Genomic DNA, 25,210 nt, shown 5'->3' on the forward strand with positions numbered 1-25,210 from the left:
GAACAGTAGGGGAGATCTATAGGGGGAGGGAGGAGAAGGCTTATTCCTTGGTGGAGCTGTGCTCTGATTCGGTGTAGTCGGTGACTTTGGCAGGATCAATTTGTCTGACCTTGTTCTGGATGAACTTGGCAACGAAGGACGAGAAGATACTGATACCCAACATTCCCACAAGCACCATGTTCAGGCCCAAGTACATTCTGTCTTGGTCGTTCTCCCAGCCACTGTACAAGGCGTAAGTAGCAGTCACAGAGCCAAGATTTCCAAGACCAGTGACTAAGGCAGCAGCACAACTAGCACCAACGTCACCATAGCGGTTTTCGAAAATCTCAGCCGACCACGACATACAAATTGGAACAGTAGGGCCCAAGCCGTAACCGGCAATAAGCAAGCCACCGTAACGGCTCCATGATCCAGGTGCAAAAGTAGTAACCATCATTCCAACGATGATAATCACACAGGCGCCGGAAAAGAATAAGAACCGGTAGTTCTTCAAACGGTCTGCAAACGGCGTGATGGTGAGAATACCAAACAAGTCAAAGATCCAGATTGGAGCATACAAGAGGGAGACATCAATGTCTGAAAGGTGGGGGTTCTGGACAGAAATGATGGTGGACCCGAAAACGGCAAGACCAAAGCCGGTACCCACGACACCAAAGTACATGATCACGATGGGGTACAAACGCACGTCGGTTATAATCATCACAATGTCCTTCCAGCCCCAGTTCAACTTTCTTTGTCTGTCCATCATATCCTTCCTGTGGAGCTCCTTCTCCTCTGATGAAAGTGGATGGTTGGGGGTAAAATACTTTCTCATGAACGTTCTGTAGACACTGCTTGAAGGCTCTCTCATCTTGAACGGTCTATCAGGAAGCCACCAAAGCAAGGAGAATCCGGCAACAACGGTGATACATCCATAGATAAGATAGAGCCATTGCCAGCCAGTAAAGCCTCTCATACCATCCATTTTTTGAAAACCAGCACTCACTAGACCACCCACAGCACACGAGATCTGAGCTGCAGTGAAATAGTAACCCACTCGTCTAGTCATTCTGTGGTTGGGGTACCACAAGGTGATGTAGTACGACATTCCTGGCCAAACACCAGCTCCAAGAACACCTCCTAGGAATTGTACAGCATACAAGCCTTGGTAGTTATCCAAGGCACAGTAGCAGGCGTAGATGAGACCCACCGTTATGACAATACGAGCCAACCATGTTTGAGGACTCACCTTTGTCATGATGAGGTTCATTGGCAAATCAAAAAGAATCGTACCAATGAAACCCAAAGCGTTAGCGGTGGAAAGGTTCAAGGGGCTCAAGTCCAATCTCTGGATCAAGGAGTGGCCTTCCTCTCTATTCATGGTCAATGTCACACCATAGGTGTTGGTGCCAAAGGAGGTGAGGAAGTAAAGTGTCCACAAAGCAGGAATGATCCTCCGGTCTAACTTTCTGTAAATTCTGTCAAGCTCCTGTTGCTCCTCAGTATTGGCAGCTTCAAGTTCCACCGTACTGATCTCGTCAGTCTTGGTAAGGGAACTAGAGTCCTTGGAAGTTTTAGGGGGAAGAACCATTTTTGCTCTGAAATACAAAGCAGTGCAGAGGATGGCTATTTATCTGAAATTTTTCGCCCCTATCTGTTGAGTGCTCAAGAAAATTTGGCCCTTGATTCATGCAATTTCTTGTCATCGTGCCCATTGTTGAGTCTTCATCAGTGCGGCTGATATGACTACGAGTCACCCAACGCTGCTCATATTGAGTCACCCAACACGACTCACGGCCCAATAACGTCACAGAAACCCCTATTTCTTCTTTTTTTTTTTTTTTTTTTTTTTTTTTTCCTTTAGCGTCTACTCACGTCTTTCCAGCTGACGCAAGACAAGTCTTTGGGAATCCTGTATCGGTCACCGTCGTGGTACATGTACTTGTCATTGGCTCCCCACCCAAACGGTCCAGGTCCCCACGTAGGAGAATAGCAGATTTCGTCCCATGCACACGCCTCGTTGCAACGGGTGAATATCGACCAGCGTAACACACCCATGAACTCTGAAAGCGCCTTCCTTTCCAGAAGAAGAGTCTTTTTAAATTCGTCATGATGGTCGCTGGAGGGCTCCACGTAGATATCGTGGAGCATTTCTCTGCTGGTGTAGTAGATGTCAAAAATGTGGGTCATCATTTCGTGGGTGATTTTGTAGATGGAGGAGTAGATCAAACTCTCCATGCTGGTGGTCAATGGGTAAGTATGGGAGGCGTAGTCCTCTACAGCCTTCTTGAAAGCATCTTCCCGCTGTGCATTGTCGTCTCTGATGTCCCTCGCGGCGTACCGTCTGACAATGTTGTAGGTGATTCTCGAGAGGTCGCCCACGACGTTTTCCAACGGTTCGCCTAGATCGCCCTTGTCCAGTTCATTCTCAAACACCCGGAACGCCGCCTCCAACATCATCAACAAAGGCGCAAACTTCTCTTCCAAGCGCTGAGTGACCAATTGCCAGTCGGTCTTCTTGTGTGGCTCTGCAGGCTCAAGCATGCTTTTGCGGACATCGCTGACAATGGTCTCCTTTTCGTTTTTGGAAAGAGTAAGCAAACGGCGCAAATAGGGGTCGGGGTCCATCCACGTCTTGTTGTGAGGTGTGACCATCTTGGAGTAGTCAAGCAAGATCCGGTTTTCTCCGTCATTGACACGAGCACCTGCTCTTCCACTCCCAGCCGTTCATGTGGGCCCAGGAATCTACGAGTTTCTCTCTTTTTTTCTCAAGCGGAGTTTCAGCTTCTTCCTTCTCGTTGGGCAAATGAGCCAAATCGGTCACATTCGCCAAAGACACATTTGCAGCAAGCTCGATCCCGTCGTGGAAGTCACAGAGCACCATCTCAAAGCCCACCTCCAAACGGATATAGCCCTGGAGCCCGAAATCCTTGCCCCATTTGCAAATCACATCAGCAGCAGTGTACTCGTCTACAATGCCATCGAAGCTGTCCTGGCCGCTGAGCACCAACTGCTGGTCCATTTCGCCTGTGGCCGTTTTAGCAGCAGAAGCACCCTCCAAGTAGATAATCTTGTCCAAAGGCTTGGTGTTTCTGAAAGTGTAGAGGTACGAGTCTCCACGAGGTTTTCCAAACTTGCCGGGCAACTTTGACGCGTGTGGTTTCTTGTGGGGTGGCCTGAAATGCAGTTTTTTGCCCCGCTGGAAGCCTGCAAAGCTGTAGCTGAACTCCCAGTCCATGGCGATCCACTCGTATGTTTCAGGAATCTCAGGCTGGGACGTGGAGTGGTACATCAAGGTGTTTGGCGGGATGTAGGCTGGAATGAAGGAGACACCCACGGGCATCAAGTTGGAGTCTTTCTGCTTCAATGCTCCGTGGACCGTGTTGAAAACAGCCGAGGCATTGAACAAGTCCACCGGATGGGCCTTATACCAAGTAGCAGCATCGATGTGTTGAGGATGTGAGTGGTGCAAAACGGGGAGGGACGAAAACAGGATATTGGAAAGTGCCCACCACAATAGGACTGCGTTGAGCAGCAACGAGATCCAGAGATACGGGATAGTCATGAAGAAGGACTCGTTATCGATGTGGTAGATATGGACCGACATCGGCGCGCAGATGGAAAAGATAACGGAGCCGATGGAACAGGAATCCGACGGAAAGGGAAGGTACGGGTCCGGAGGCGGAGCAGGGGAGTCACTTTTGTGTGGAAAATTGGAAACTTGTAGATGGTGGCTTTTTGTAGGTTTGGGGGTGTTTGGGGGTTTGGGGTTGGTGGTGGATGGCTGCAAATGAGACACGGCTGTACGTGTTTCAGTGCGGGGTGGACCCTTGACAACGTCTATAAAGAGAATTACAGAAAACTGGTTTTCGGCTATTAATTGTATAAAAATAGTGGTTCAATCGAATCTTGCTTTTTTACTTGATCAGTGGTCTCTCTGTATGGTGGTGGCTGGTTTGGTGGTTGAGGCTTTGTGATGCGATGGTGCATAGGCGATGCATTGTGGCATTATGATAGGTTTGACAGGTGGGTACTTACATTCTGTATTCTCTATCAAATGCATGAATTGAACGTACTTCAAATATGATCTGCAGATGGAGGGATACCTGTTCAGGTGGCTGCCGGAGAGATGAGGATGGGCAGGATTTAAGCGATCAGCGTCACGGAAGTCTGCAATGTAGGTTTTTCTTGAGGTCCGTATATTGAAACAAGAGCTCCACCTTCACACCGGCACTTGGTTGTGAATCGGTAGTTTACAGAAACCAGAGAATGGGAGTATCGTTTCTGCGGATGCAACCCTAGTTGCGTCGAGTACGAAGAGATATAGGCACTACCATGAGAGATATCAAGATCCTCATCTCTTATGCTCTCAGACTCTTCTTGAGCCATGTTCAATTCAACAAAAGCCGTTGAAGTGACTTTTCGATTACATCATGGCTGAAAGTTGCGTTCATGCCGTAGCTTCTAGTGAGGCCATTTGTGAAGAAGGTCGGACCTGTCATGGGTATTTCACAGGAGGATCACGCAAAATACAACTGAAAGCGTATTCCTAAAAGGGAGCCTCTCGATGATCGACCCACTTTGCTTCAACCGAGAGGATCTCGTGTTAATTGAATCGACCTTCTCACTTGATTTTGAAATAATGACATGATTTGATCTGATCTAAACATCACCAGAAGCTCAGAGACTCTCTGGCCTGATAATTTCTTTACAGGAGATTCACGGTCCGCCGGGATCACTCAGCTTCTGTTGATAACATATTGAGGGGGTTTACTATGAAGGTATTGAAGCTATGTGGGTTTTGTTGGAAGTATGCAATTCTTTCCGGCGTCCTCTTAATGCATGATCGTTTAAGAAATGCCACTATGAATCATATGTCGTGCTAATCTCTCTGTCATCCTGGACGACTCAAGGATCTGCTAAAACAATGGTGAGCACGAACGGTGCAAGAGTGTAATTCTAATGTAAAAGTCGCTGTACCCGCTTTTAGAAACCATCGAGGGAGCCCTTTTGGAGCTAAAAGCATAGTCTTATTACCGTAAGTCGTTTAATATCGCCTCCTCTCAACACTTAACGATCTTGCCCATGACTGGATGTGTGATAGGTCGCTGAGACTGCCTGATGAAAAACATACAGTGTCATTGTCGTCTCCAAACACCAAATGAAGTGAAAATCATTACAATTTTTGATTTAGAAATTGTGTAGGCTGTGCTAACGGACTCCTCTGCGCCTCACATGTAGATTATCGTGTGCGACAGAGGCCTCGTTCAAAGTCACCACAGCGACCCCCGAAATCGCTAAAAACCAATCAGCCGCAATTATTCAGCTTCTCTTATACCTTTCACATCCTCATCCACTCAATTGCCCCAAGTTTGGATTTTTGGTGGGTCATCGTAATTCTCGCCTTTTGAGTGTACTACCAACATGCACTGATAAACTGCGAACACCACCCCATTTACCAAAATACACGGTAATATATTTTTTTCCAAATCTTTCTCCAAAATCATTAAACTACTCTATTATTCCCAATAAAAAGTTCTCTTCACGCCAACCACTCAGTTGCCAAAATTCACCCACCACCCACCGTCCAGCCCACCTTAGCGCATACCAACCCTTAATGGCCTTTGTGCAACGACTTCTTACACATGCAGCAAGCAATTTGGACCTCTCCTATTGGTCCTGGGTGATTCGGGGCACTCAAGCCCTGAAAAGTCCCGATTTCCCGATCCCCCATTCCTACAACGGTCTAGGCGCAATTCGTAGATTCCTATAAACTAAGCAGAAGCACCCACAACGCTGGCGTCCAAACGTCTGTAGCCTCCGCAAGCCTTACATTCCTCCTGGATCTTGCCAATCAACTTCTGAGCCTGCAATGGGTCGGCAACCTCGGCAGGCTCCTCCCAGGAAAGATACTCGTTGGAGTAGTTGGGCTCATAGTCGGCAGGCAAAATGTCCAATCTCTTGCCGTATGCATTGACCTTTCTCCAGTCACGGTGCACGTTGTACAAGGAGTCGGAGAAGTAGGCAAAGCACCGCTCGAACATCTTGCCGTTGAGCTTGGAGGTCATCTGCGGCTTGAAGTCACAGTACAAGTCCCAGGCCTCCTTGGGGTTGGAGAGCATGTAGTCGGTGGACTTTTTGAGCGCCTTCATGATGCGGCGAACCTTTTCGGGGTTCTCTTTCAAGAAGGTGTCGTTGCAGATGTAGAGAATGGTGCAGAAGCAGCAGCAGCCCAACTCGGCCAATTCGTCGATTCTGAGCATCTTGGCCTCGGAGGCGGACCGGCCTGACTCCTTGAGGTACTCCTCCAACTCCACCTGCTGGATACACTCAATGCCAATACCAGCGTCGATTTTACCCTCGATGATGTACTTGGCCACGTTCATGCCGCATCTGACGGCAGTGTAGTCGTCTGGCGACATGCCGTAGTGCTTGGTCAACTCGTCCACCTGGATCTTGCCGAACTCGCCAACATAGCCGATTCTCTTGCCCTTCAAGGACTTGAAATCGTCAGTGACGCCAGAACCTTCCAAGTACAAAATACCGGTAAAAGGTTCGTCCAAAAGAGAGCCCACAGAAGTGACAGGGAAACCACGTGCCTTGGCAGCCAAGGTGTGGACCATGGCCTTGAGTCCCATGTCGATCTTGCCAGAGCCGATAAGCTCAGTGACGTCGGATGGGTTGGAAGGCTCCAAAATAGAAACATCCACGTTTTCCTCCTTGAAGTAGCCCTTCAATTGAGCGAGGTACACGGGGATATGGTAGGGCGTGGCCTGCCAGTTGAGACAAAAAGATACTTTTTCAGTAGACATGTTAGAGAAGGTAGAGAAGGAGGGAAAACGGGCGCCCAAGGGGGGTTTAAATACTCCGTGGGATCTTGCTTATCCCGTAAGCGCATAGGGCTTTTGGGAGTACGGCCCCTGAGTCACCCAAAACCTCTGGACCTCTTGGCTATGCTGCTATTGTACGAGTATGTCTCAGAGTATCGGGGTGTTTAATGTGCGCAAGGCCTCGCCCTGTTAGCGCATATACGCTAAGGAGTCTTATCTCGCTGCGCTCTCTTAGTAGGGTAAGAGACATGCGCTTAGGAGGACCATGTATACTCAGGATCGCTGTCAAAAATGACCCACTTGTTCTTCTTCCGATTGAAATACTGTAATCGCTTATAGACGTTGGGTGCGCCTTTACGAGTTATCAAGGAAGGCTGATGAAGCCGCACTGTCGTAAATGGTACCCCATCTCTCGCTTGTATTGAAAAAATCAGTGGCTTTTCAAATTTCCGGGAAATTCCATTGCTTTATTTCATGGTGTCCTTTTGTAGTTTTTGACCCGCAAAACGTTTCAAGTGTCGGAGCAGGGCTCGTAGCATGGAAGTACTCCTACTAAAAGATCTTCTAACCATTGAATTGAAGCCCTGGCCCGGATATTCAGGGGTGGTTTGTAAACCAAGGTACAAAGTTTAAGTTGCTATCTAAGTCGGACGGACTTGCGGATTGGGCATTGTCCAAAAACGGTATCTAAACTAGCCTTTTTCGATTGACACCCTGTGGAGTAGACGATTTTGGTCCTGGAACAATGGTGCACGAGGTCTAAGCTAAATTTGAATCGGAGCTATTCAGACAGCATTGTTGGACAAAACGTTTCGTTATGTTTGGTTTCGAGGGATTCTTAGCAATGAAAGTATTGCTACCGGGATCGTCAATATGACACCGGTTTGAAGAACTCATTGGAGGGACAAAACCGGTTAAAGCATCGGGAAAGTTCGGCGTTTGCTGAATGAAAACTCACCCCTGAGTCAGATAAGGAATATTTTTTTTAGATTCCCTCGAGACCTTGTCGTTATCTTACTCGATTTTTTTTTTCTCAAAAAGTGAGGCCTAGTATAATTGACCCTGACTAATCTTTCAATGTCATTAATTGAAAGTACTATGCCACAGCCAGGTATCCTTTTGGAATTTTAATTGCTTCGTTCGATTGAACCACTTGTTGGGAGTGCTGGAACAGGGTTTTTGTGATAACAAATTAATTTCACAGGGAGGAAACAGCCACTAAATCCACACTTGTGTCATTTTATTTATGCTGGTTGTTATTTCCTTTCATTAAAGCACAAAGGTCATTTCCTTTCTTTAAAACCCAAAAAAAATTAAACTAGAACTTGCAGCTTATTACAGCACTGTAATAAAAAATAAGACATCAAAAAGTGGTGGTGTGGACACTTTGAGATACTTGGTAACCCCTGACTTTTGCTATTGTGGTTGAGAGTCAAGGAGCCAGCCTATAGCGGGTATTTCCCAATGGTCTGTCTGCATTGAGTAAGAGGACTGGCCAAAAGGAAAAAGATTGCTACAAATACTGCAAGACAGTGTGAACTGCGTCTCGTTTCGGGTTTCCATGGCCCAAAACGCTTTGCAGCACGGCTGTCAAAGTTTCTCGGATTTCCTTGGAAATAGGATGACGGACTTACTGGTAGAATTGGAATTGACAAACGAATCTCAGGAATCGACATATTTTCGGCGAATTACGGTAAGAATGCGTCTTCTGTCAGTATTGTGTAGTTGCGAAAAGCACCAAGCTAGAACGCTTAATACCTAATTGAGGTACCATGTGTGCCAGGTCTGTTACGTCTACGAATTCGGCGTAACCTCGGTCTGGGGGTTCGACCCATTTGTCGAAAAATGCAGGGCCAATTGCTTGGCTGCATGTAAGTATCATTTTAAAGCTAATCAGTTTCCGCTTTTCCTATATTTTTTGATTGCTATTACGATCCTACCGCCGGATAAATTCGTATGACAGCCTGTTCAAAAAGCCACACTGTTGTTCTACCAGCTCACTCGCAGCTGAAACTGGCATACAGGGGACGCATGCATGCACAGCGAGACGCACGATAAGCCTTCTCTTCGTTACGAGTCTCGCTAGGGACATGCAGGTCGCTTCGGTTCAGAGGGAAATACTTTTGCACAGCCCACGTTACGAACATAAGGTAAGCCCTAGAAGCCCGCCCGGAACCCTGGTGGCTTCGAGGCAGGCGCTAATAAATTGACTGTCAAGCTCAAAGGAGGGGAAGAGATGGACCAGCCCACTAGCAGAAAATAGAGAATCCAAGCCTTCAGCTACAGTAGAAAGACTTATGAGAGACGAAACAGCACAAAGAACATTCTTGTAACTCTCCCAGACAGCCATAGTTCCACTGGGTCTCTACCTTCTAGTTCTAGTTTCACATGATGGCCTAAGGTGAATTTTGTCAATTTTAACCAGTCCGATAGCAAGCATTCAGCATCCATGTAATCCCCGAAGTGAATCCGTTCTTTTCCAGAAGGATTTAGCCATCATGCTGGTCAATTGCTCCCAGGGGACGCAAAATCGCGACTGTGGCTACCAAAGTTTCAAAGGCTTAGTTGAGACAAGGCGGGATAGGAAGATGCCAAAACAAATTTACGTTGGCTTGATGGCACAAATTCCTTGTTACAAAGCTTATTTCAAGAAAATAAATAGTAAACAAAAACATCGATAAACGTGCCCACCAGCCTAAGTGGTCTGACTGGGTGAATGGTGATCTAGACAAACGTCCTATCTTGAACATCCCCCATGCACAAGGAAAATACTCACTTTTGTATCCCTAATTTTTTTAAGCTGACTCTGATCTTACTCTCGTGTAGTTTTAGGACAAAATCGCCCCCATGTGGAGGCCTAGCACATGCCCTGAGATTCTGAAGTACCACTTCGGAGCAGCAATTCTAGACAAGGCATCTTGTTGACTCTTTTGGATTGTTCAGTCCAGGAGCGGAACAAAAATTTAGCTTTAGCGCTTGCACCTCGGATGTCAACTAATGGTGTCGATAGCCCGCCCTCGTACCATTAGCTGTCTCCAGACCATATAGGTGAGGGTGCGTTTTCGTACATAAGCGAGATGCATTTGCAAGCACACGTACGTATGTTGTCGGAAGCACATGATTTTCTAAAAAGCTTCATTGAACCCTATTGTCGAGAAGCTGGTATAATGAAGCCCACATGTAGAAGGATTCTCGCGGTGGTCCATAGTCTAACTTACCACGCCCCGATGAATCGAACAGGACATTTAGACACACAAAGCAAAATAAAGAACGTTTTTAGACAATTCAGGGTTAGGGCCTCGGCTCGCCCATGAGCTACAATTACGGTTCACGAATCTCAAATCTCGGCTAGCCCTGGTTGCCCCCAAACCACAAAGTCCACAAAGACAGAGAAGAAAGAATAAGCGGTAATCCAAAGAAACCATGAATGAGCAGATTGTTGCGCTTCCATTCTCCAAGCTGGAGATAGGTCTCGGAGATAACCAACGGTGATGTTGTCTATAAATCCAAAAAAAGTAAGCTATGCATAGCGGAGATGTCAGGTGGGCTTGGAAAACAAACAGCAGCATGTGTAGCTGCATAACACACCACCGTAGTATCAAGCCTCGAGTGTGGTGTCGGGATCGCCTAAAAAACTTTATCATGCTGGTCCCTAAGCCTTTCTGCAGGGCTCGCTTATGGGCACCTACGTTTGAAGTGCATCGGTATGCATATGCACAGACTGCGGCGCAAGAAGCATCGGTGCAGATTGACGCATACGCTGCGACAGGAGCTAACGTTGAGAAGTTAGGCTAGAAACACCCTTGACAAGGCTGGATCTTTGATTGCTGACCGCTATTTTTGGACTTACATGTGGTGGTTGCGGTAAAGCGGTTAATTTGCCCATGTGAGTAAATCATGTAGTGTTCCCTGAAATAACGCAAAGTCAGGAGAACCAGGCCACGTTGGGAAATGGGAATTCCCGTTCTGAAAAATTTGGAGCAACAATTGATCGAATTGGGACGTTGATCAAGTAGGATATGCGTACGGGGCGTCCTCGGAGGATGCAGGGCACCATAACGGTAGTTCGATTTTGCAGCCACAGAAACCGCAGTTCCACAACGCTTCAGAACTATATAAACCTGACAAGAATCCACCTAATTTTTTTTTCTCCATCAACCCAGTTCAATGACTTTGATCTCCAAGTTCAGTAGCACTTTGGCTACCACACTCGCTTTATTGTCGACCGCTAACGGTCTTGACATCAGAGAGAACACCATCTATCGTGATCTCACCTCCGCTGACTTCAAGGACCTTTACATCGACCAGGGCACTTTCTTGACCCTTCTCAACATCGGGCAGATCACCAACGACGGTATTTTCTACAACAGAGGTGAATTCTACGTTGCCTCCAACAACTACAAGTCTGTCAACTACGACCAGTCCGGATCCACCTTCAACAACGACGGTAAGATCTCGTTCGACTCCAGAGACGCCAATGACGTTGGCAAGCTCAACATCAGAGTCAAGGACTTCAAGAACGACGGTGAGATCTGGGCCGGTACCTCGGACTCCAAGTTCTTCCCCAAGATCGGCCTTGAGGCCACCAAGTCGTGGGAGAACAACGGTAAGATCAGCTTTGCCCAGGCCCGTGGTGACCCTGGTTTGGTTGCCTTCAACGACCTCACCTTTGACATCACCAACAACGGTGCCATCTGTCTTGACAACGTGCAGTGGTCTCAGTTGCCCACCGTCAAGGGTCCTGGTAGTATCACTCTTGGTGACAACTCCCGTTTGGACTTGAACAAGCTTCTTGCCATCCAGGACAGACAGACCATCTCCTTCAGCGGTCTGGGTGCCACCCTTTACATCTTGGGTTTGACCCAGTCGCTCACGGGTACCAGAACCTACAATCTTGCTGGTTTCGGTGGTGACAACCAGATCTTCATCAACCTCGGCTACACCTCCCACTCCTACTCGGGCGACACCTTGACGCTTTCCTTCTTCTTTGGTCTCTTCAAGATCGACTTTGTCGTTGGCGAGGGCTACAACGAGGACGGTTTCACCAACAACGGTATTTTCGGCGGTGGTTTCACCATCAAGTACAACGGCACCGCTCCTCAGCCAGTTCCTGAGAAGTTCTTGTGTGACCCATTCCCCGAGCCCAAGACCGCTGCCGACGTGACCTCGTCTGCTGCTTCCCTGGCCACTTCTGCGATTTCTTCGATCTCGTCGTCGCTCGCTTCTGAGGCTTCTTCGGTGAGGTCTGAGATTTCTGCTTCTGCCAGCTCAGTGGCCTCGTCTGTTTCGTCTGCGGCCACCTCCGCTTCTTCTGCTGCTTCCGAGATCTCGTCTGCCGCTTCGTCTGGTGTTTCGTCTGCTTCGTCTGCCGCTTCGTCTGCCGTTTCAGATGCCTCTTCCGCTGTTTCATCTTCTGTTCCAGATGCCTCTTCTGCTGTTTCGTCTGCTGCTTCCTCGGTCTTGTCTTCTGTGGAATCCACCGCCACTGAATCCACCAGTGACGCCGTGGACTCTGCTACTTTCGTTTCTGAGTCGACTTCGGACGCCGTGGACTCTGCTACTTTCGTTTCTGAGTCGACTTCGGACGCCGTGGACTCTGCTACTTTCGTTTCTGAGTCGACTTCGGACGCCGTGGACACCGCCTCCTACCAGTCTGCCTCCACCTCCGACGACGTGGACTCCGCTGAGTACCAGTCGGCTCCAACCACCTACACCACCGATGTCGTTTCCACCAACTCCGACGGCGCTGTCTCCACTTACCCTGGTGAGGTTATTGTCTCGACCGGCACCGACGGCAAGCCCACCACTGTGACTGCTGCTCCAGGCGTGACTGCTGCTCCTACCACCTACACCACCGGTATTGCTACCACCAACTCGGACGGCTCTGTGGGCACCATTCCAGCTGAGATCATCGTTTCTACTGGCCCAGACGGCAAGCCAACCACCCACACCTCCGCTGTCGGCCCCGACTCCACCGTCACCGAGGGCCACACCCTCACCCAGTGGGAGACTCACTGCCCAGTCTGCCCTGGCGGTGTTTCTTCTGCTTCCGGCTGGGTCTACACCAAGACCCTCGAGGGCACCGTCACTCTCACCACCGAGGTGTGTCCTCCAGGCGCCACCTACTCCGAGCCTACTGGCGATGTTCCAGCTCCTGCTCCTACCGGCTCCACCTGGACCACGGTGCACCACGGCACCACCGAGTCTGGTGTGGTGGGCTCCACTGTCGAGGGCACCAAGACCGTCTACCTCTCGACGACTTTCCCCAAGGAGACTGCTCCAGTTTCCACCGCTCCAGGCCCAGCCCCAGCTCCAGGTTCTGAGGGTCCAGCTCCAGGCACCGAGGGTCCAGCTTCTGGTCCAGCTCCATCTGGTACTGCCCCAGCTCCATCTGGTCCAGCTCCATCTGGTACTGCCCCAGGTGCTCCAGGTGCCCCAGCCCCATCTGGTCCAGCTTCTGCTCCAGGTGCTCCAGCTCCTTCTGGTCCAGCTTCTGCTCCAGGTGCTCCAGCTCCTTCTGCTTCTGCTCCTCATGCTTCTGCCCCTGGCGCTCCAGTTCCCTCTGCTCCTCATGCTTCCGCTCCTGGTGAGCCAGCTCCTTCCGCTTCAGCAGGCTCTGAGGGCCCAGCTCCTTCCGCTTCAGGCCCAGCTCCATCGACTGTTGCTGGCGAGAGCTCCCCAGCTCCTTCTGTTGTTCCAGCCTCCTCGGCTCCAGCTCCCGCCTCCTCGGCCCCTGCTGTGTCTTCCTACGAGGCTGGCGCTGCCGCCAAGGTCGTCAACTACTCTTGGTTGCTTGCCTTGGCTGGTCTTGCTCTTTTCTAAGCGAGCTGAACTTGCTTAGCTAATGGACGTTTCTGCTGGTCGGGCCCCGCCCGGCCTTCTTCTTCTTCCGTGGTCTTGATGACCCTTCCTTTCGCTAATACCTGCGCCCAGCGCCTTTGGACTCGCTCTACTTCTTAAGACTAATACACTATAAAAATACTTTGATGTAGCTGCCGATTAAAATTGAGGTTTCTGGCTATGAGCAGCATCTTCCTGGCTGCCTCAAAACAACGAAGCACGAACTGCGACGTAAGAGTTTCTTTGCGTCGAATTTTTCGCCATTCGGTATTTTTCGGGGCATGCTTATGCCCTGCGAAAACCTACTACAGATCCCGCCCTGACTCCACAAAAAAATCACGCATTTCAGCCTCAGCACTCCCAATTAGGAGCTTTTTGTGGAGTAAGCACTGGGGCTGCATACCTTATACCTTGTGGGAGACCCTATCGGGTCGATTAAGTACCTCATGCAGCGAGGCAGCCGCAGCGAAGCAGCCGCAGCGTGACAGCCTTATTTGTACGTTGTAATCGATTGGGCGTCACCTTCATACCATGAATTGAGCTTGTAACCTGATGATCTTAGCTACGCAGTAGGGGTCGCCTGGCTATGCAAGGTGACTGACGTTTAGACGAGCGAAGAGACCGCATGAGGTAGGGAATGCGACGTATGCACACCCACAGCAACCGTGCATACTCATGCATAGCCGTGCAAATGCTTCCATCGCGGACTGCCGGCATGGTCTCCGGTAGGCACAGTTGTCAAGAAAGCCTAATTTTGTGTCAGTGTGCATACGATAGTCAAGGCTTTGAAGCAGAAACGTTTTCTCCGGTTTTGTCTTGTAGGGTGATTCTGGTCCGTTTTGGCTGGTTTCGAAAAGGCCACGATGTGTTGTACCAGTTGGCTTGATTTAGATCGAAGAATGCCCTGTATGCCTGAAGATTATGGGAATAGAGTTTTCGGGAAATGGGTAGGGCAGGTATAACCCGATTGCCGAGAATCCAAATCTTTTCGGCTAGCAGACACAGCACATGGGATCGGGTGACTTCCCAGGATAATTGAAGAATCAATGCTGGTACCTAAAGTGATGCCCAGATTTTTGATTTTATCATTTAGATTTCTTTCTGATGACATCTGGCTAATTCTTTCACAGTCGCAAGTTCACAAAGGTACAAAGGGAGACCATGGAGATTCACCGACAGTAGAACTCAAAAAGGTCCTGATTTCCACAGGTCTAATCAACCCAGAAGCCAAGAGATGATCAGCCGATTTAACCGGTAACCCTTGCCCAAATCGCTATTCTCGAAATAGAAGCCTAAGCATTTCAACCAGATGATGAAGGTCAAAAACGCAGGGAGGTAAAAAAGCCCAAGACGTCGCCTAGTCCCATACGGATACATTTCCGAAGGCCAAGAGATTCATGTCACAAGCGGGGTGTCAAATCTTCAAACTTAAACTTAAAACTAAGGCTTTAAGCTTTTGCCGCATTGGTTTTGAGCAGATCGTGAGCTCTGCAAGATGCATCGGGATGACCCGATCAAAGCTGCATGAGGTACGACGATAACTGGAAAGTGAGAGTTGGGGTGATAGAGGTTTATTTGGTTTTGTGAATCACCTATGGTGGGATTGAGATGAAGTGGATTTCCACACTGGGACACAAGTCGTTTACTTGTCGCCATTGCTGCTGCTAAGAACATTTCATTCATCAGATGGATGTCAAGACCGCTTTCCTCAACGGAGAACTCAAAGAGGAGATCTATATGGAACAACCGGAAGGTTTCAAGGATCCCAAAAGACCCAATCATGTTCTTAAACTCAACAAGGCTGTGTATGGCTTGAAGTAGCTCCCCTCGTCTGAAGCGAAAACATCAATGGGTTCCTCCAGACGATTGGATTCACCAGGAGCGAATAGGAACCTTGCATGTACTTTCATGCACAAGAAGGCAAGACCACCAGCCTTGGTCTCTACGTGGATGATATTCTCCTTGCGAGTGAAGATCCCAACCAGATCAAGAAGGTAAAGGAGGCTATTTTTAATAAGCACAAGGTTAAAGATCTGGGTATCGCAAGAAAGCACTTGAGTATCGACTTTGATACTGACCAGTCTGGTGTTACGTTGCAGTTAATTTCCACCACTAGGAACGATTTTCCACCACTGGGACCGTGAAGCTCTACCAGTAAAAAATCAACCCTAGAACGAGGATCCATAAACCAGGCAAGGCCTAGCCGCTGATGAGTTGGAATCACAGGGCACTTTGGCTCAATATTGACAAGAAGTGAACAAGGAACTCCCTAGGGAACCATACACCATGTGAATGCCATTCCAGTTGACGAACTAATATGTGCTGGAACCAAGATCACTAAAGTCGAAAGCTTCTCACGATTCACCGCTACAGAAATCTCTCAAATTGCATTAACTAGGCATCCTCGGAGCTTGTCTCCTCAGACTTCTCCTTCTTTTCCGTCTCCTCCGACAGCGAAGACTTCTCGCCTGATTTCTCAACCTCTGGCGAAGGAACAGATTCCGAATCCTCCATCAACGCTTCCTGAAGCTCCCGGGAAATCTGCTTGACTCTTTCCCGTCTGCGTCTGGTATTATCCCTCCGCCTTCTTCTGTGGTTCTCTCTCAGCGAGAAGCTTTCTCTGTGGTTGCTTCTTCTCAAGGTGATGATTTCCAAAGGAGCATCCTTATTGGTGCCATCTCCCAACACCTTCTCTAGGGAAGAAAACACAAGCTTCTCCGTGCCACGACCAAGATGCACCGATAAGCTGCACCCGTGCTCCCCAATGAAGTCGTAGAGATCCTTGTCGTTGGGTTTAGCCACACTGACCAACTCCTCCTCAGCGGAAGTGGCCGACAGGTTGTTGAAGGAAAAGTAGGCGGTTTCTGCGCTTGCACTGGACAACCAGCTGTTGATGTGAGAGTCGGGACACAGTTCTGGAGAAGTGGCCAGAGCCTGAGAAGGCAAGCCTAGATCGAAACTCAACAGCGCCTTGGTGTGGTCGGGATACAAGAAGTTGAGGAAACGGCGGTTGTCGTCATATATCGCTTCGACAGCATCTTCCGAGGCACAGTTGGTTTCTTCCCCTTCAGAAACCAACTTGACTGGACTGCTACAAGGATCAAGCTCACCAAAGTCCTGTTTTGGGGAATCGATGATCACAGAGGGGAAGGCGCCGTCAGGAGAACCCTCCTCCTTTTCGTTTGAGTCCGGAGTGGGAAGGCTGGTGCTTGATGGTTCAGACTGATCTTCCTCAAGACGACTTCTGGGCCTCAACGACTCCAAGATGTTGATGGCATTCGAAAACGGCACGTGTTCGATCCACGACTTTGTTTTCATGATGGCGTTGACCCCGCTGTAGTCGTAGATGACGGGCTTGCCGTTGGGCAGAAAGCCACAGAAACGGTATTCCTTGTCGCCCTTGGAGAAACCGACTTCAGGCCATTTTCGAGGCGACAACGAGGCGGTGACCAAGAAATGCTTCAAGAGGGGCAAAGGGAACTTTTCTGTCATTTTGGAAAAGATATTCTGGAGGAAGGTCAGCCGTCTTTGGCGTGTTTCGGTGGCGATTTCGGATTCCTCCTTGGCTGCAAAAACAGGCAACTTCAACGGGTTGAACATACACAGAGGAGCACTGAGGGCGTCATAGTCAAAGGAGAAGTCTCTGTGGATGACGCCGGCTTCGACAGAGTAGGCTACGGTGATTGGGATGGGCATGGAGAAAAAAGAGTGGTATGAAGAAGAAGAAAGGTCAGCTCGCGAAGTGGCCTTTTATAGTCCAGGGGAGGGGTACCAAAGGGAGGAAAAGCCCAATTTGCTCTTTATACTTTTTGGAGTGAATCAATAAGAATGATATGGAAGAGGCAGCGGGGGCGTTATTTAAGAATTTTGTGTTGATATGTTGGAAGGTCAGTATACCTATGTCTTGAGCATTGAGATTCAGTAAAAGACACCTCACAGACTCCAAGCCCATTTTAGACTTCTTTTAGTCACTGGATTCTTTGTTTTTTAATCTATTCAGAACATTGGTCTGCTAGACGGTTTTTGGTAATCTGGGTGCTGCTGAGGGAGAAATAACCATATAGAAAGATATGAATTCTATGGGGCTATTCACCATCACCATCACCATCACAATCAACAACTAGAAGTACAGTTACATCGTCATCTGGGACCAAAACCAGTCCCAAACCAACCTACAGTCTTGTCGTCAAAACATCATCTTAAGGGGAAGACTATACCGAGACACGGGTCACAGACCCGCCTCACAACCGACTCTGCCGGTTCAGTCATAAGTGGCCCTCGAACACCTTGGTCAATTCCTCGGGCAGCGAGCCGCTGGAGACACTGCCGTCCACGATACCATCGACACTCACGGTAGGAGTCACATGGACGCCGACGCCTCTCAAGTACTTGGTGAAGTACTTCACGTCAACGGTAGCGCCATTGCCGTCGTTGCTGGCGTCCAGCGCCGAAGAGGAGGCAGGGATCTCCAACTTCTTGAGCACATCCGCCTTATCGAAAGGAAGGCTCACTGCAGCATATACCGTCTCATTGATTTTCTTGTAAATGTCGTTTCTGCCAAGGCTGACGGTGGCAGAGTCGTAGAACTCCTCCTTCTTGCTGAAAAGGGCGTTGGAAACACCCCAGAAGAGCTCGTTGGACTTCTCGGGCACCTTCTCCCTCAACAACTGCGCCACAACCAACGAGTACTCGTGCAAGAGGACGGAATTGGGGTGCCATGGCTGGATGACGTTGACAAACACAAACTGGAATCCGCCAGGGTGCTTCTCGTCTAGCGCTGGGATCACCTTGAGAAGCTTCTGGAACAACTTGCCCGAGAAGGGACAATTGTAATCAAGGTACAAGTTGACCACGTGGGGTGCCTTGGTCACTTTGGAGCGCCAGTAGTGGGTCAATGCGTATTTTGGGGAGATCATTGAGGATGAGTAGTGGTATAGGAGATGTTAGGTGGTGAAGTTGCGACCGCGAAGTGTGGCTCAGGGTCCATGCACAATGGGTCGATATCGGACACTTAGAACACAGCAAACATGATGGATTTGGATTGTGACAATACCGGAATGTTGCTTCTGAGTACATTGTGCTTCATGATCTCTGATTTGAGATATCCGAAAAGAACGGAGTTCGAAGCCTGTTGGCTTAGATGGCTCTTATGAACGGCACAACCTTAATGAAAGTGTGAAACCGACTCTTCTCTCATGCACTCTGGGCCTTGGCTGATTTCTCTAGCTGCTCCCTCCGCTCCTTCAATTGCTGCGCTAGCGATTTGGGAGGTGGAGCTTCTGGTTGAGCCTCAGGCCTCGTAAGCTTCAGATACATGGGGTTCAACTTGATGCGTTTGTTTTGTCCCTGTTTCGCTAGGGCTGGTTTCACTGATGTAGGAAGAGTTCCCACTTTCTTGGGAAGCGTTTGCGGTGGTGGTCTTTGTGGCACTTTCTTTGAAACCGGTTTTGGAGCCGGCCTTTGCGAGGTAGGAGGCTGCTTGGGCGACATGATCTCCTTTTTAACCGTAATTTCTTGAGAGCTTCTCACTGCAAAGTCATTCTCCAGAAGCAGGGATTCCATCACGACACCAGGAGGCAACACCACACTAGTTTCAGGAACCATCAACTTATCCTTGCCCTGTGACGAGGCCATTGAATTGGTTTGCGAGGAGTGGATCTGCCTATATGAAGCAGGCAGTGGCAGACTAAGGAGCCTTTTCCGGTTCCTGTTCAGACCACCAATTGAGCTAGGCAGATGTTGAGGCAGACTGAGAAGCTTCTTCCGGTTTCTGTTCAGACCCCTGTGGTACGGACTAGATGCAACGGATGGAGCCGTATAAGGGCGACTCGATGAGGATGAATCTGCGGAAATAAATAGCGTAGGGCTGCTGTCTGGTCGACTTTGTGCTTGACGAACCAGACTAGGTAAAGTCCCTCGGCTGTCTGCTCCAGACGTCCTGCTGGATAAATGTGAAGTTCCGCTGACAGGTGGAATAGTCGAAGAAGCCAGCAATGGAGATCCAAAGATAACTCGGCCTGGTGCCAGCGCTGGTGCTATGGGATATCTATTAGAGACACGAGCTGGCGTTTCAAAGACCTCTGTAGCAGCATGGTCATCGACATCTTTGGAAATTTTGGCCGTTTTTGGTTTCTTCGCTGAGCTGGGTTCGTTCTTCTCGATGTAGTCGTCGTCGAGAGAGTCATCTATCTGGTCGGACTCTGACATTGACGCGTCGGATATTGGGTCATTGCTGACATTTGAGGGTTGAGTGGGAGTTTCCTGGCTCGATCCAACGTCGGCTTTTTCACCTAGTAGAATCACATCCGAGTCAGAGTCCTCCTTGGTGGTCCACTTTCCTGAAGAGTCTCGGCGAAGTTGGCGAGGTTTCCGAAGATTCCTGAGCCTCTGGTTCAAGAGAGTCTTCTTCACCACTGGTGATTCTTTGGAATTCTCCTTAGCACCAGGGCTCCCGAACTTTGCGTTCTTGCTGTTTTCAAGGCGCTCCTTGAGTAGCTCTCTGTTGACCTTCGGCAGTTTAGAAGACTTCTGAGCCTGATCGGGGCTTCCGAAGGTTCCATTCTTCTCCTTGCCGGCCTCTTGTTGAAGTCTTTCCTTGAGAAGCGCCTTGTTCACCTTGGGCAGTTTGCCAGATGGCGCCTTTTGGGCCACGGGACTGCCAAACGTTTTGGAGCTTTTCTCAAGACGCTCTTTGAGGAGCTCTTTGTTCACCTTCGGCAGTTCAGCGGCCGTCTGCTTTTGAGGGCTGCTGGAAGGGCCGTTTTGGGCTTTTGCAGCCGCTTTGAGGCGTTCTTCTAGTAGGGATCTGTTGACCTTGGGCAGTTCGCTGGATTGCTGGGTATCATGATTCTTTTCGACAGCCGCATCCTTGGCTTTGGGCTTCTCAGGTTGCTTCTTCTGAGGACCAGAGGTAGCTTCAGACTTCTTGATGGTTTCTGGAGCCTGCTCCTTCTTCTCCGCAACAGGCTCAACTTCATCCACGCTGCCGGGCTTCTCAAATGAAGAGTTTTTGCTGGACTCAACCTCCTCAACCTCCAGGTCCATGCTCCAGGATGCCACTTCAGTAACATCCATGATCTCCATCTTCGACACCTCAACCTCCTGGACCTTTTCTACCTCTCTTTCTCTCTGAGTCTCCTTGAGTTCCTCAGTCTCCTTGACATCAACACCCTCCCTCCCTAGCTGACTCTCTGCCTCCACAAACTCATCCTCGCTGTCTCCACTCTCCTTCAACTGCTTCTCCAAATCACCAATAATCTGAGCATCCAATTCCCTCAAGGACTCGCTTCCCTCCTCCAATTCCACAACCTGCAGAGGAAACTCTACTGGAGGCTCGTCTTCCAGCTCCAGCAGGGGATTGATGACTCTTCTTTTGGCACTGACATCGTAGCGTTTATATCTTCTTCTGGACCTCCTTCTTTCCGGCGTAACAGCATTTTCAGCCTTTTTGGGCGTTTCAGGCGTGATGAGGTTCTCAATCGCCATAACACGCTTGCCGGCTTTGTGTACATCTTGAACGTGAGCTGTGGGTTTGACCTTGTGTTGTTTCAAAAGCGCCCTGGCCAATTCGGAAGCTGTAATCTTTTCTGATTTGTCATCTGATTTGATATTTTCCTCTGGCTGGGCCAGCTGGGAACGTGTTCTTCTGTTTGTCGTTATCGGTTCATTGTGGGGCTGTTTCTCTGTTAGCACAGAATCGTCATTTCCTCCGAAAAAAAGGTGTTTTACCCGTCGGAGCATTTCAGGTGTTACAAACTAGATAGAAAGGGGTGTTTTTTTGCAGGGCCAGACTGGTTTCCATGCCTCTGTGTGGGCTAAAGGTGAAGTTTCGATGTTGATTTTTCTGCATCCTTCGCGACTGATAGAGGTTGAGCAGAGTAGGTGATATGTATCCATAAACATGATTTTTGCTGGCAGCGCCAGATATATAGTACAGAGGAAGCCACGGGGGCATCGATACAGACGGGCATTTCTGCCATTGAGACGCGTAGGTCTTTGGTCCAGCGAGGGGCCTAGGTGGCCGGCTGGCACGAAGGGTTTCTTGAAAAACTACCCATCGCCGTCGATTGGGAGAGATTCAATTGCACGAGGTCTAGATGTGACCGCCCTGAGCAAGCAACTCAGTGACTTGAGCAAGCTAACTCAGTGACTTGAGCCACATTCCAGACTTGAGAGCAGCAGCTGGCAACGGTCCTGAAAGCCATTGAGCAGAGCAAAAGCAACAAACTTCGTCGCCAGTGCTTCATTTTCTTCACATTATCCCGATAAAATGACAATCTTGCACTTGTCGTAGAGCACCTCGTGGAACTTGGCGTCCTCGCTGATTTCCTTGTGGAAAAGCAACGCCCGCTGCTCTTCGCTCAACACCTCCGACGCAATCTGGTTCGTATCCATAAAGTCGTCGTACTCATTCTTCAAGAAGAGGAACACAAGGCCCGAAGGGTCGGCCTCGCCAGAATCAAGCCCGAGCCTCTTGGCAAGCTTGGACTTCAAATCCTGAAGCCTGAGGTTTGCGGGCAAGAGAAGCACGAAAATGTCGTCCTCATAGTAAAACTTCACCTTCACCTTGGGCTGTTTTTCCGTTTCAAGCACACGCGGGTCCAGTGTGCGGTTTTCGGCTCTGTTCAGCTCCAGCGAAGGCGTATTGGAGCTTCTGCTTCTCAGGTGGGGCTGCACGTTCAGGTACTGGGAGAGTCTGTCCTGCTGGTAGCCCAGCTGCTGATTTATAGGTTTCAGGGAGCGGTCACGGTCGACGAACTCGCGGTCGAAGCCGTTATTTTGCACTTCGAAAAGCGCCAATACTTCATCGCAACGAGAGACATTTGCCGGCATGGCAATCAAGTTCCGGAGGTAGTAGTCAAAACGCTCCCGGCGCAACGAGGAAATGTTGTCGGAAACGTGGATAACAGGTCCAGGAAAGCCCGGGATCGTTCTTCTGTGGCCTTCCACCTTGCCTGCTTCGTGGGGAACTGCTCGAGGATCTTCACTTGCATGTTGTAGAAATCCTCGTAGAAACGGCACAACTGCCTCGTTTTGCCCGTCAGCGTGCGTGCCGTCACAACGTACTGGTACCTGCTGTTGTCTTCCAGAGTCGCCAAGTGGTACAGATCCACCGAGGCCTCGGTGATGTAGGTGGAGGCCGAGGAGGAGGAGGATCTCGAGTCCGAGAGCTGCGAGGGCGCCAGGGACGCTTTTCCTGAAGGGTGGGTGCTGGCCTGGTAGATGGCGGTCAGTTCTTTCCACTCCTCGACGGTGGGAATCTTGAAGTGAGAAATCACCGAAACCATGTCGTCGCCGGCGTCCATCTGCGCCAGCGGGTTGTACTTATCGACGATCTTGACGTACGACGCTGGCACGAGCCCCGGGCCGCCCAAGCGGTTGATGGGTTTGGCAATGAACCACTCGTAGTCGTGATGAGCGCAGATCACCAAATGCTCCCCCGGCACAATGTCCAACTCGTCCTCACGCTCGGCACGGAAGTCGTAGAGCGTCACGGCGTACAAGGTTCTGTTTTCCCTGGTTTGCGGCCCGTTTTGCTGGAGGTTCTGGATCGTCTGCTGCTGGATGTTATGGAGCAGGCCCTGGCCGAGCTGGTACGGCTGTTGCGGAGGCTGGTTGGGCCCCGCCAGACCCGCCAGCCCCGCCTGGCCCGTCAGACCCGCCTGGGTGGCGTGGCCCGTTCGATTGAACACCTCAAAGTACAGTTTCGGCACCATGCCCCGCTGGTTGGTCATCGGGTTCGTCGCCTCGTACCAGCCGTGCTGGTCGACCTCCAGCGGCGCCTCCAAAACATGGAAGAAGTCGCCCTTTTCGAATTGGAGCTCCTTGGGGCCCTGGGGTCGGTAATCGTACAAGGCCTTGATCACCTTTGTTGGCGAGGAGTTGACGAAATCGGCCGCCTCGTGGGACGCCAGCGAGACCCGCAGAATCAGGTGCTTGGGCAGCGTCGTCAGCAGCAGGTTCAGCAGCCGCTTGCTTCGGCGGAAGGATTTGATCATGGAAGACGTGGTTGTTCACAAGAGATAGATGCGAATTTGAGTGCGGTGGGAGCGTTTTGGATGAAGGTTTGGAGGATAAGATGGAGGATGGATTGGGGATGAGTGGGGGACGGATTTGAGATTGAACTGGTGTTTTTTGTATTGGAGCTTGGAAATCCAGAAAAAGAAGTGGTTGGTTTTGGGGTGAGGTGGTGGAGATAGGGTTTGGTGGTTTTCCAGAAGGTGGGCTTCAGGGCAGGCGCGGTCCGGAAACCGAAGGGGTGGCGAGTTGATGGAGGGGGGATTCTTTATTATGTGAATTTGATTTACTTTTTTTCAAGTCAGAGATAATTTACTTTTTGAATCTTTATGGAATTCCCTTCTTTCTGGAAATCCAAGGGAATTGCTGGTTTTCCATGCCTGGCTCTGCGCTAAGAAGCAGCCGCGAATTACACTTGTCCAGCCTCAGACTCGGGCTCGGTGGCTTAACCAGGGCTTCACGGGGAATACGAAATCGAGACAATCTCGTGATTTTTGAATCTCGAGTTTCGAGAAATGGAAAATCATTGAAACAGAAAATCACTGAATTTTCGGTTTTGCTGGTTTCTCAATCCTCACCTGCGGCTCGGTGCCTTCGCAGCCACGGCGTTATACCTGGAAATAGGAGCAAATCGCCAATTAAGGTTCCCAGGGGGCCGTTGAAACCGGTAAAAAAGCTCGATTTCGGAAAATATCGAAAAAAGCGTATACCGTCTTCTCTGGCTTCATTGGGCCTCTGCCGGTTTTGTGGTCTGATCTAGACGTATCCACAGGCCCGCTGCAAGAGAAGCTTTCCTGTGGAGGCGGCATTGGTTTAGGTTGGTGGATTACCATCATCGTGAAGATTCAATTATTTCATCAAATCTTTGTTGATGTGGGTTCTGAACATTTCAATGACGCAGGTTCCCCCACTGTGGTTGGAATGTTACGATAACGCAAGTTCCGACTGACGCTTAGCAAATGCACCACAATTTGCAACAGCCCTAAGCGATCCAATAAGACGTATTCATGATTTTTTGGAATTCGTGATTCATCAAAATCCATCAAATCTTGATCTTCTCGGTGGGCTCCGTGGCTGCAAATGCACCACCTTCACCAACGTCCATGTCCCCTTTTCCAGCTAGCTACAGGTCACGGGCCAAGAAACACCTCCAACAATGGTTTCTGTGCTATAAGGATGCCCTTTTGGGAAATCCTCACCTTTCATTGTTCGCCGAATCAGGAAGTATCTCGAGCAAAGGGTTCGAGAGGCTTGACGAAAAAAGTGTCTTAACTTGGCCCTCTTGACCAGCCTGGTTTTCGTGCTTCGCTTTTTATGTACATACGGCTCTTTCCGCCGGTGGAAGAGTGGGTGCTCGGAAGATTGGTCTTGAATTCCGATAGAACGCAAATGGCATGCCAGCGCAAATCCAGGAATGCTGTGCCATCAGGGTGGATCCAAACGCCGGTTGCTCGAAAGTTGTGGAAATTGGAGATTTGCCGGAGGTAGTGTTGATCGTCTTTTTGGCCCACGGGCTGGATCGTCAAAACAGGCGATAGAGATCT

General features: G+C 49.6%; 9 protein-coding genes across 9 annotated transcripts; 2 read left to right on the top strand and 7 right to left on the bottom strand. All coding sequences in view use genetic code 12, as the record gives it.

Moving 5' to 3' along the window:
* Positions 1-40: 40 nt before the first annotated feature.
* Positions 41-1,570, bottom strand: CXQ87_001481 (uncharacterized protein; the record flags this gene model as incomplete). Its single annotated transcript, XM_025480017.1, has 1 exon — positions 41-1,570. One exon carries the CDS (start codon positions 1,568-1,570, stop codon positions 41-43), a length of 1,530 nt encoding a protein of 509 aa, XP_025339490.1.
* Positions 1,571-1,839: 269 nt separating this feature from the next.
* CXQ87_001482 (uncharacterized protein) lies at positions 1,840-2,634 on the bottom strand (the record flags this gene model as incomplete). The annotated part of the gene is made up of 1 exon (XM_025480018.1): positions 1,840-2,634. The coding sequence occupies one exon, from the start codon at positions 2,632-2,634 to the stop codon at positions 1,840-1,842; it is 795 nt and encodes a 264-aa protein (XP_025339491.1).
* Positions 2,635-2,668: 34 nt separating this feature from the next.
* CXQ87_001483 (uncharacterized protein) lies at positions 2,669-3,586 on the bottom strand (the record flags this gene model as incomplete). Its single annotated transcript, XM_025480019.1, has 1 exon — positions 2,669-3,586. The coding sequence occupies one exon, from the start codon at positions 3,584-3,586 to the stop codon at positions 2,669-2,671; it is 918 nt and encodes a 305-aa protein (XP_025339492.1).
* Positions 3,587-5,753: 2,167 nt separating this feature from the next.
* On the bottom strand, positions 5,754-6,791 carry THI13 (4-amino-5-hydroxymethyl-2-methylpyrimidine phosphate synthase; the record flags this gene model as incomplete). The annotated part of the gene is made up of 1 exon (XM_025480020.1): positions 5,754-6,791. One exon carries the CDS (start codon positions 6,789-6,791, stop codon positions 5,754-5,756), a length of 1,038 nt encoding a protein of 345 aa, XP_025339493.1.
* A 4,185-nt stretch (positions 6,792-10,976) lies between these two features.
* CXQ87_001485 (uncharacterized protein) lies at positions 10,977-13,631 on the top strand (the record flags this gene model as incomplete). Its single annotated transcript, XM_025480021.1, has 1 exon — positions 10,977-13,631. One exon carries the CDS (start codon positions 10,977-10,979, stop codon positions 13,629-13,631), a length of 2,655 nt encoding a protein of 884 aa, XP_025339494.1.
* Positions 13,632-15,335: 1,704 nt separating this feature from the next.
* CXQ87_001486 (uncharacterized protein) lies at positions 15,336-15,793 on the top strand (the record flags this gene model as incomplete). Its single annotated transcript, XM_025480022.1, has 2 exons — positions 15,336-15,466; positions 15,583-15,793. The coding sequence occupies 2 exons, from the start codon at positions 15,336-15,338 to the stop codon at positions 15,791-15,793; spliced, it is 342 nt and encodes a 113-aa protein (XP_025339495.1).
* A 250-nt stretch (positions 15,794-16,043) lies between these two features.
* Positions 16,044-17,345, bottom strand: CXQ87_001487 (uncharacterized protein; the record flags this gene model as incomplete). Its single annotated transcript, XM_025480023.1, has 1 exon — positions 16,044-17,345. The coding sequence occupies one exon, from the start codon at positions 17,343-17,345 to the stop codon at positions 16,044-16,046; it is 1,302 nt and encodes a 433-aa protein (XP_025339496.1).
* Positions 17,346-17,914: 569 nt separating this feature from the next.
* Positions 17,915-18,565, bottom strand: CXQ87_001488 (uncharacterized protein; the record flags this gene model as incomplete). The annotated part of the gene is made up of 1 exon (XM_025480024.1): positions 17,915-18,565. The coding sequence occupies one exon, from the start codon at positions 18,563-18,565 to the stop codon at positions 17,915-17,917; it is 651 nt and encodes a 216-aa protein (XP_025339497.1).
* A 277-nt stretch (positions 18,566-18,842) lies between these two features.
* BEM1 (phosphatidylinositol-3-phosphate-binding protein) lies at positions 18,843-23,647 on the bottom strand (the record flags this gene model as incomplete). The annotated part of the gene is made up of 3 exons (XM_025480025.1): positions 18,843-21,291; positions 21,934-22,584; positions 22,620-23,647. The coding sequence occupies 3 exons, from the start codon at positions 23,645-23,647 to the stop codon at positions 18,843-18,845; spliced, it is 4,128 nt and encodes a 1,375-aa protein (XP_025339498.1).
* Between the last annotated feature and the right edge of the window lie 1,563 nt (positions 23,648-25,210).

The sequence above is a fragment of the Candidozyma duobushaemuli genome (genome assembly GCF_002926085.2).
Source record: "Candidozyma duobushaemuli strain B09383 chromosome Unknown A_B09383, whole genome shotgun sequence".
Classification (NCBI taxonomy): domain Eukaryota; kingdom Fungi; phylum Ascomycota; class Pichiomycetes; order Serinales; family Metschnikowiaceae; genus Candidozyma; species Candidozyma duobushaemuli.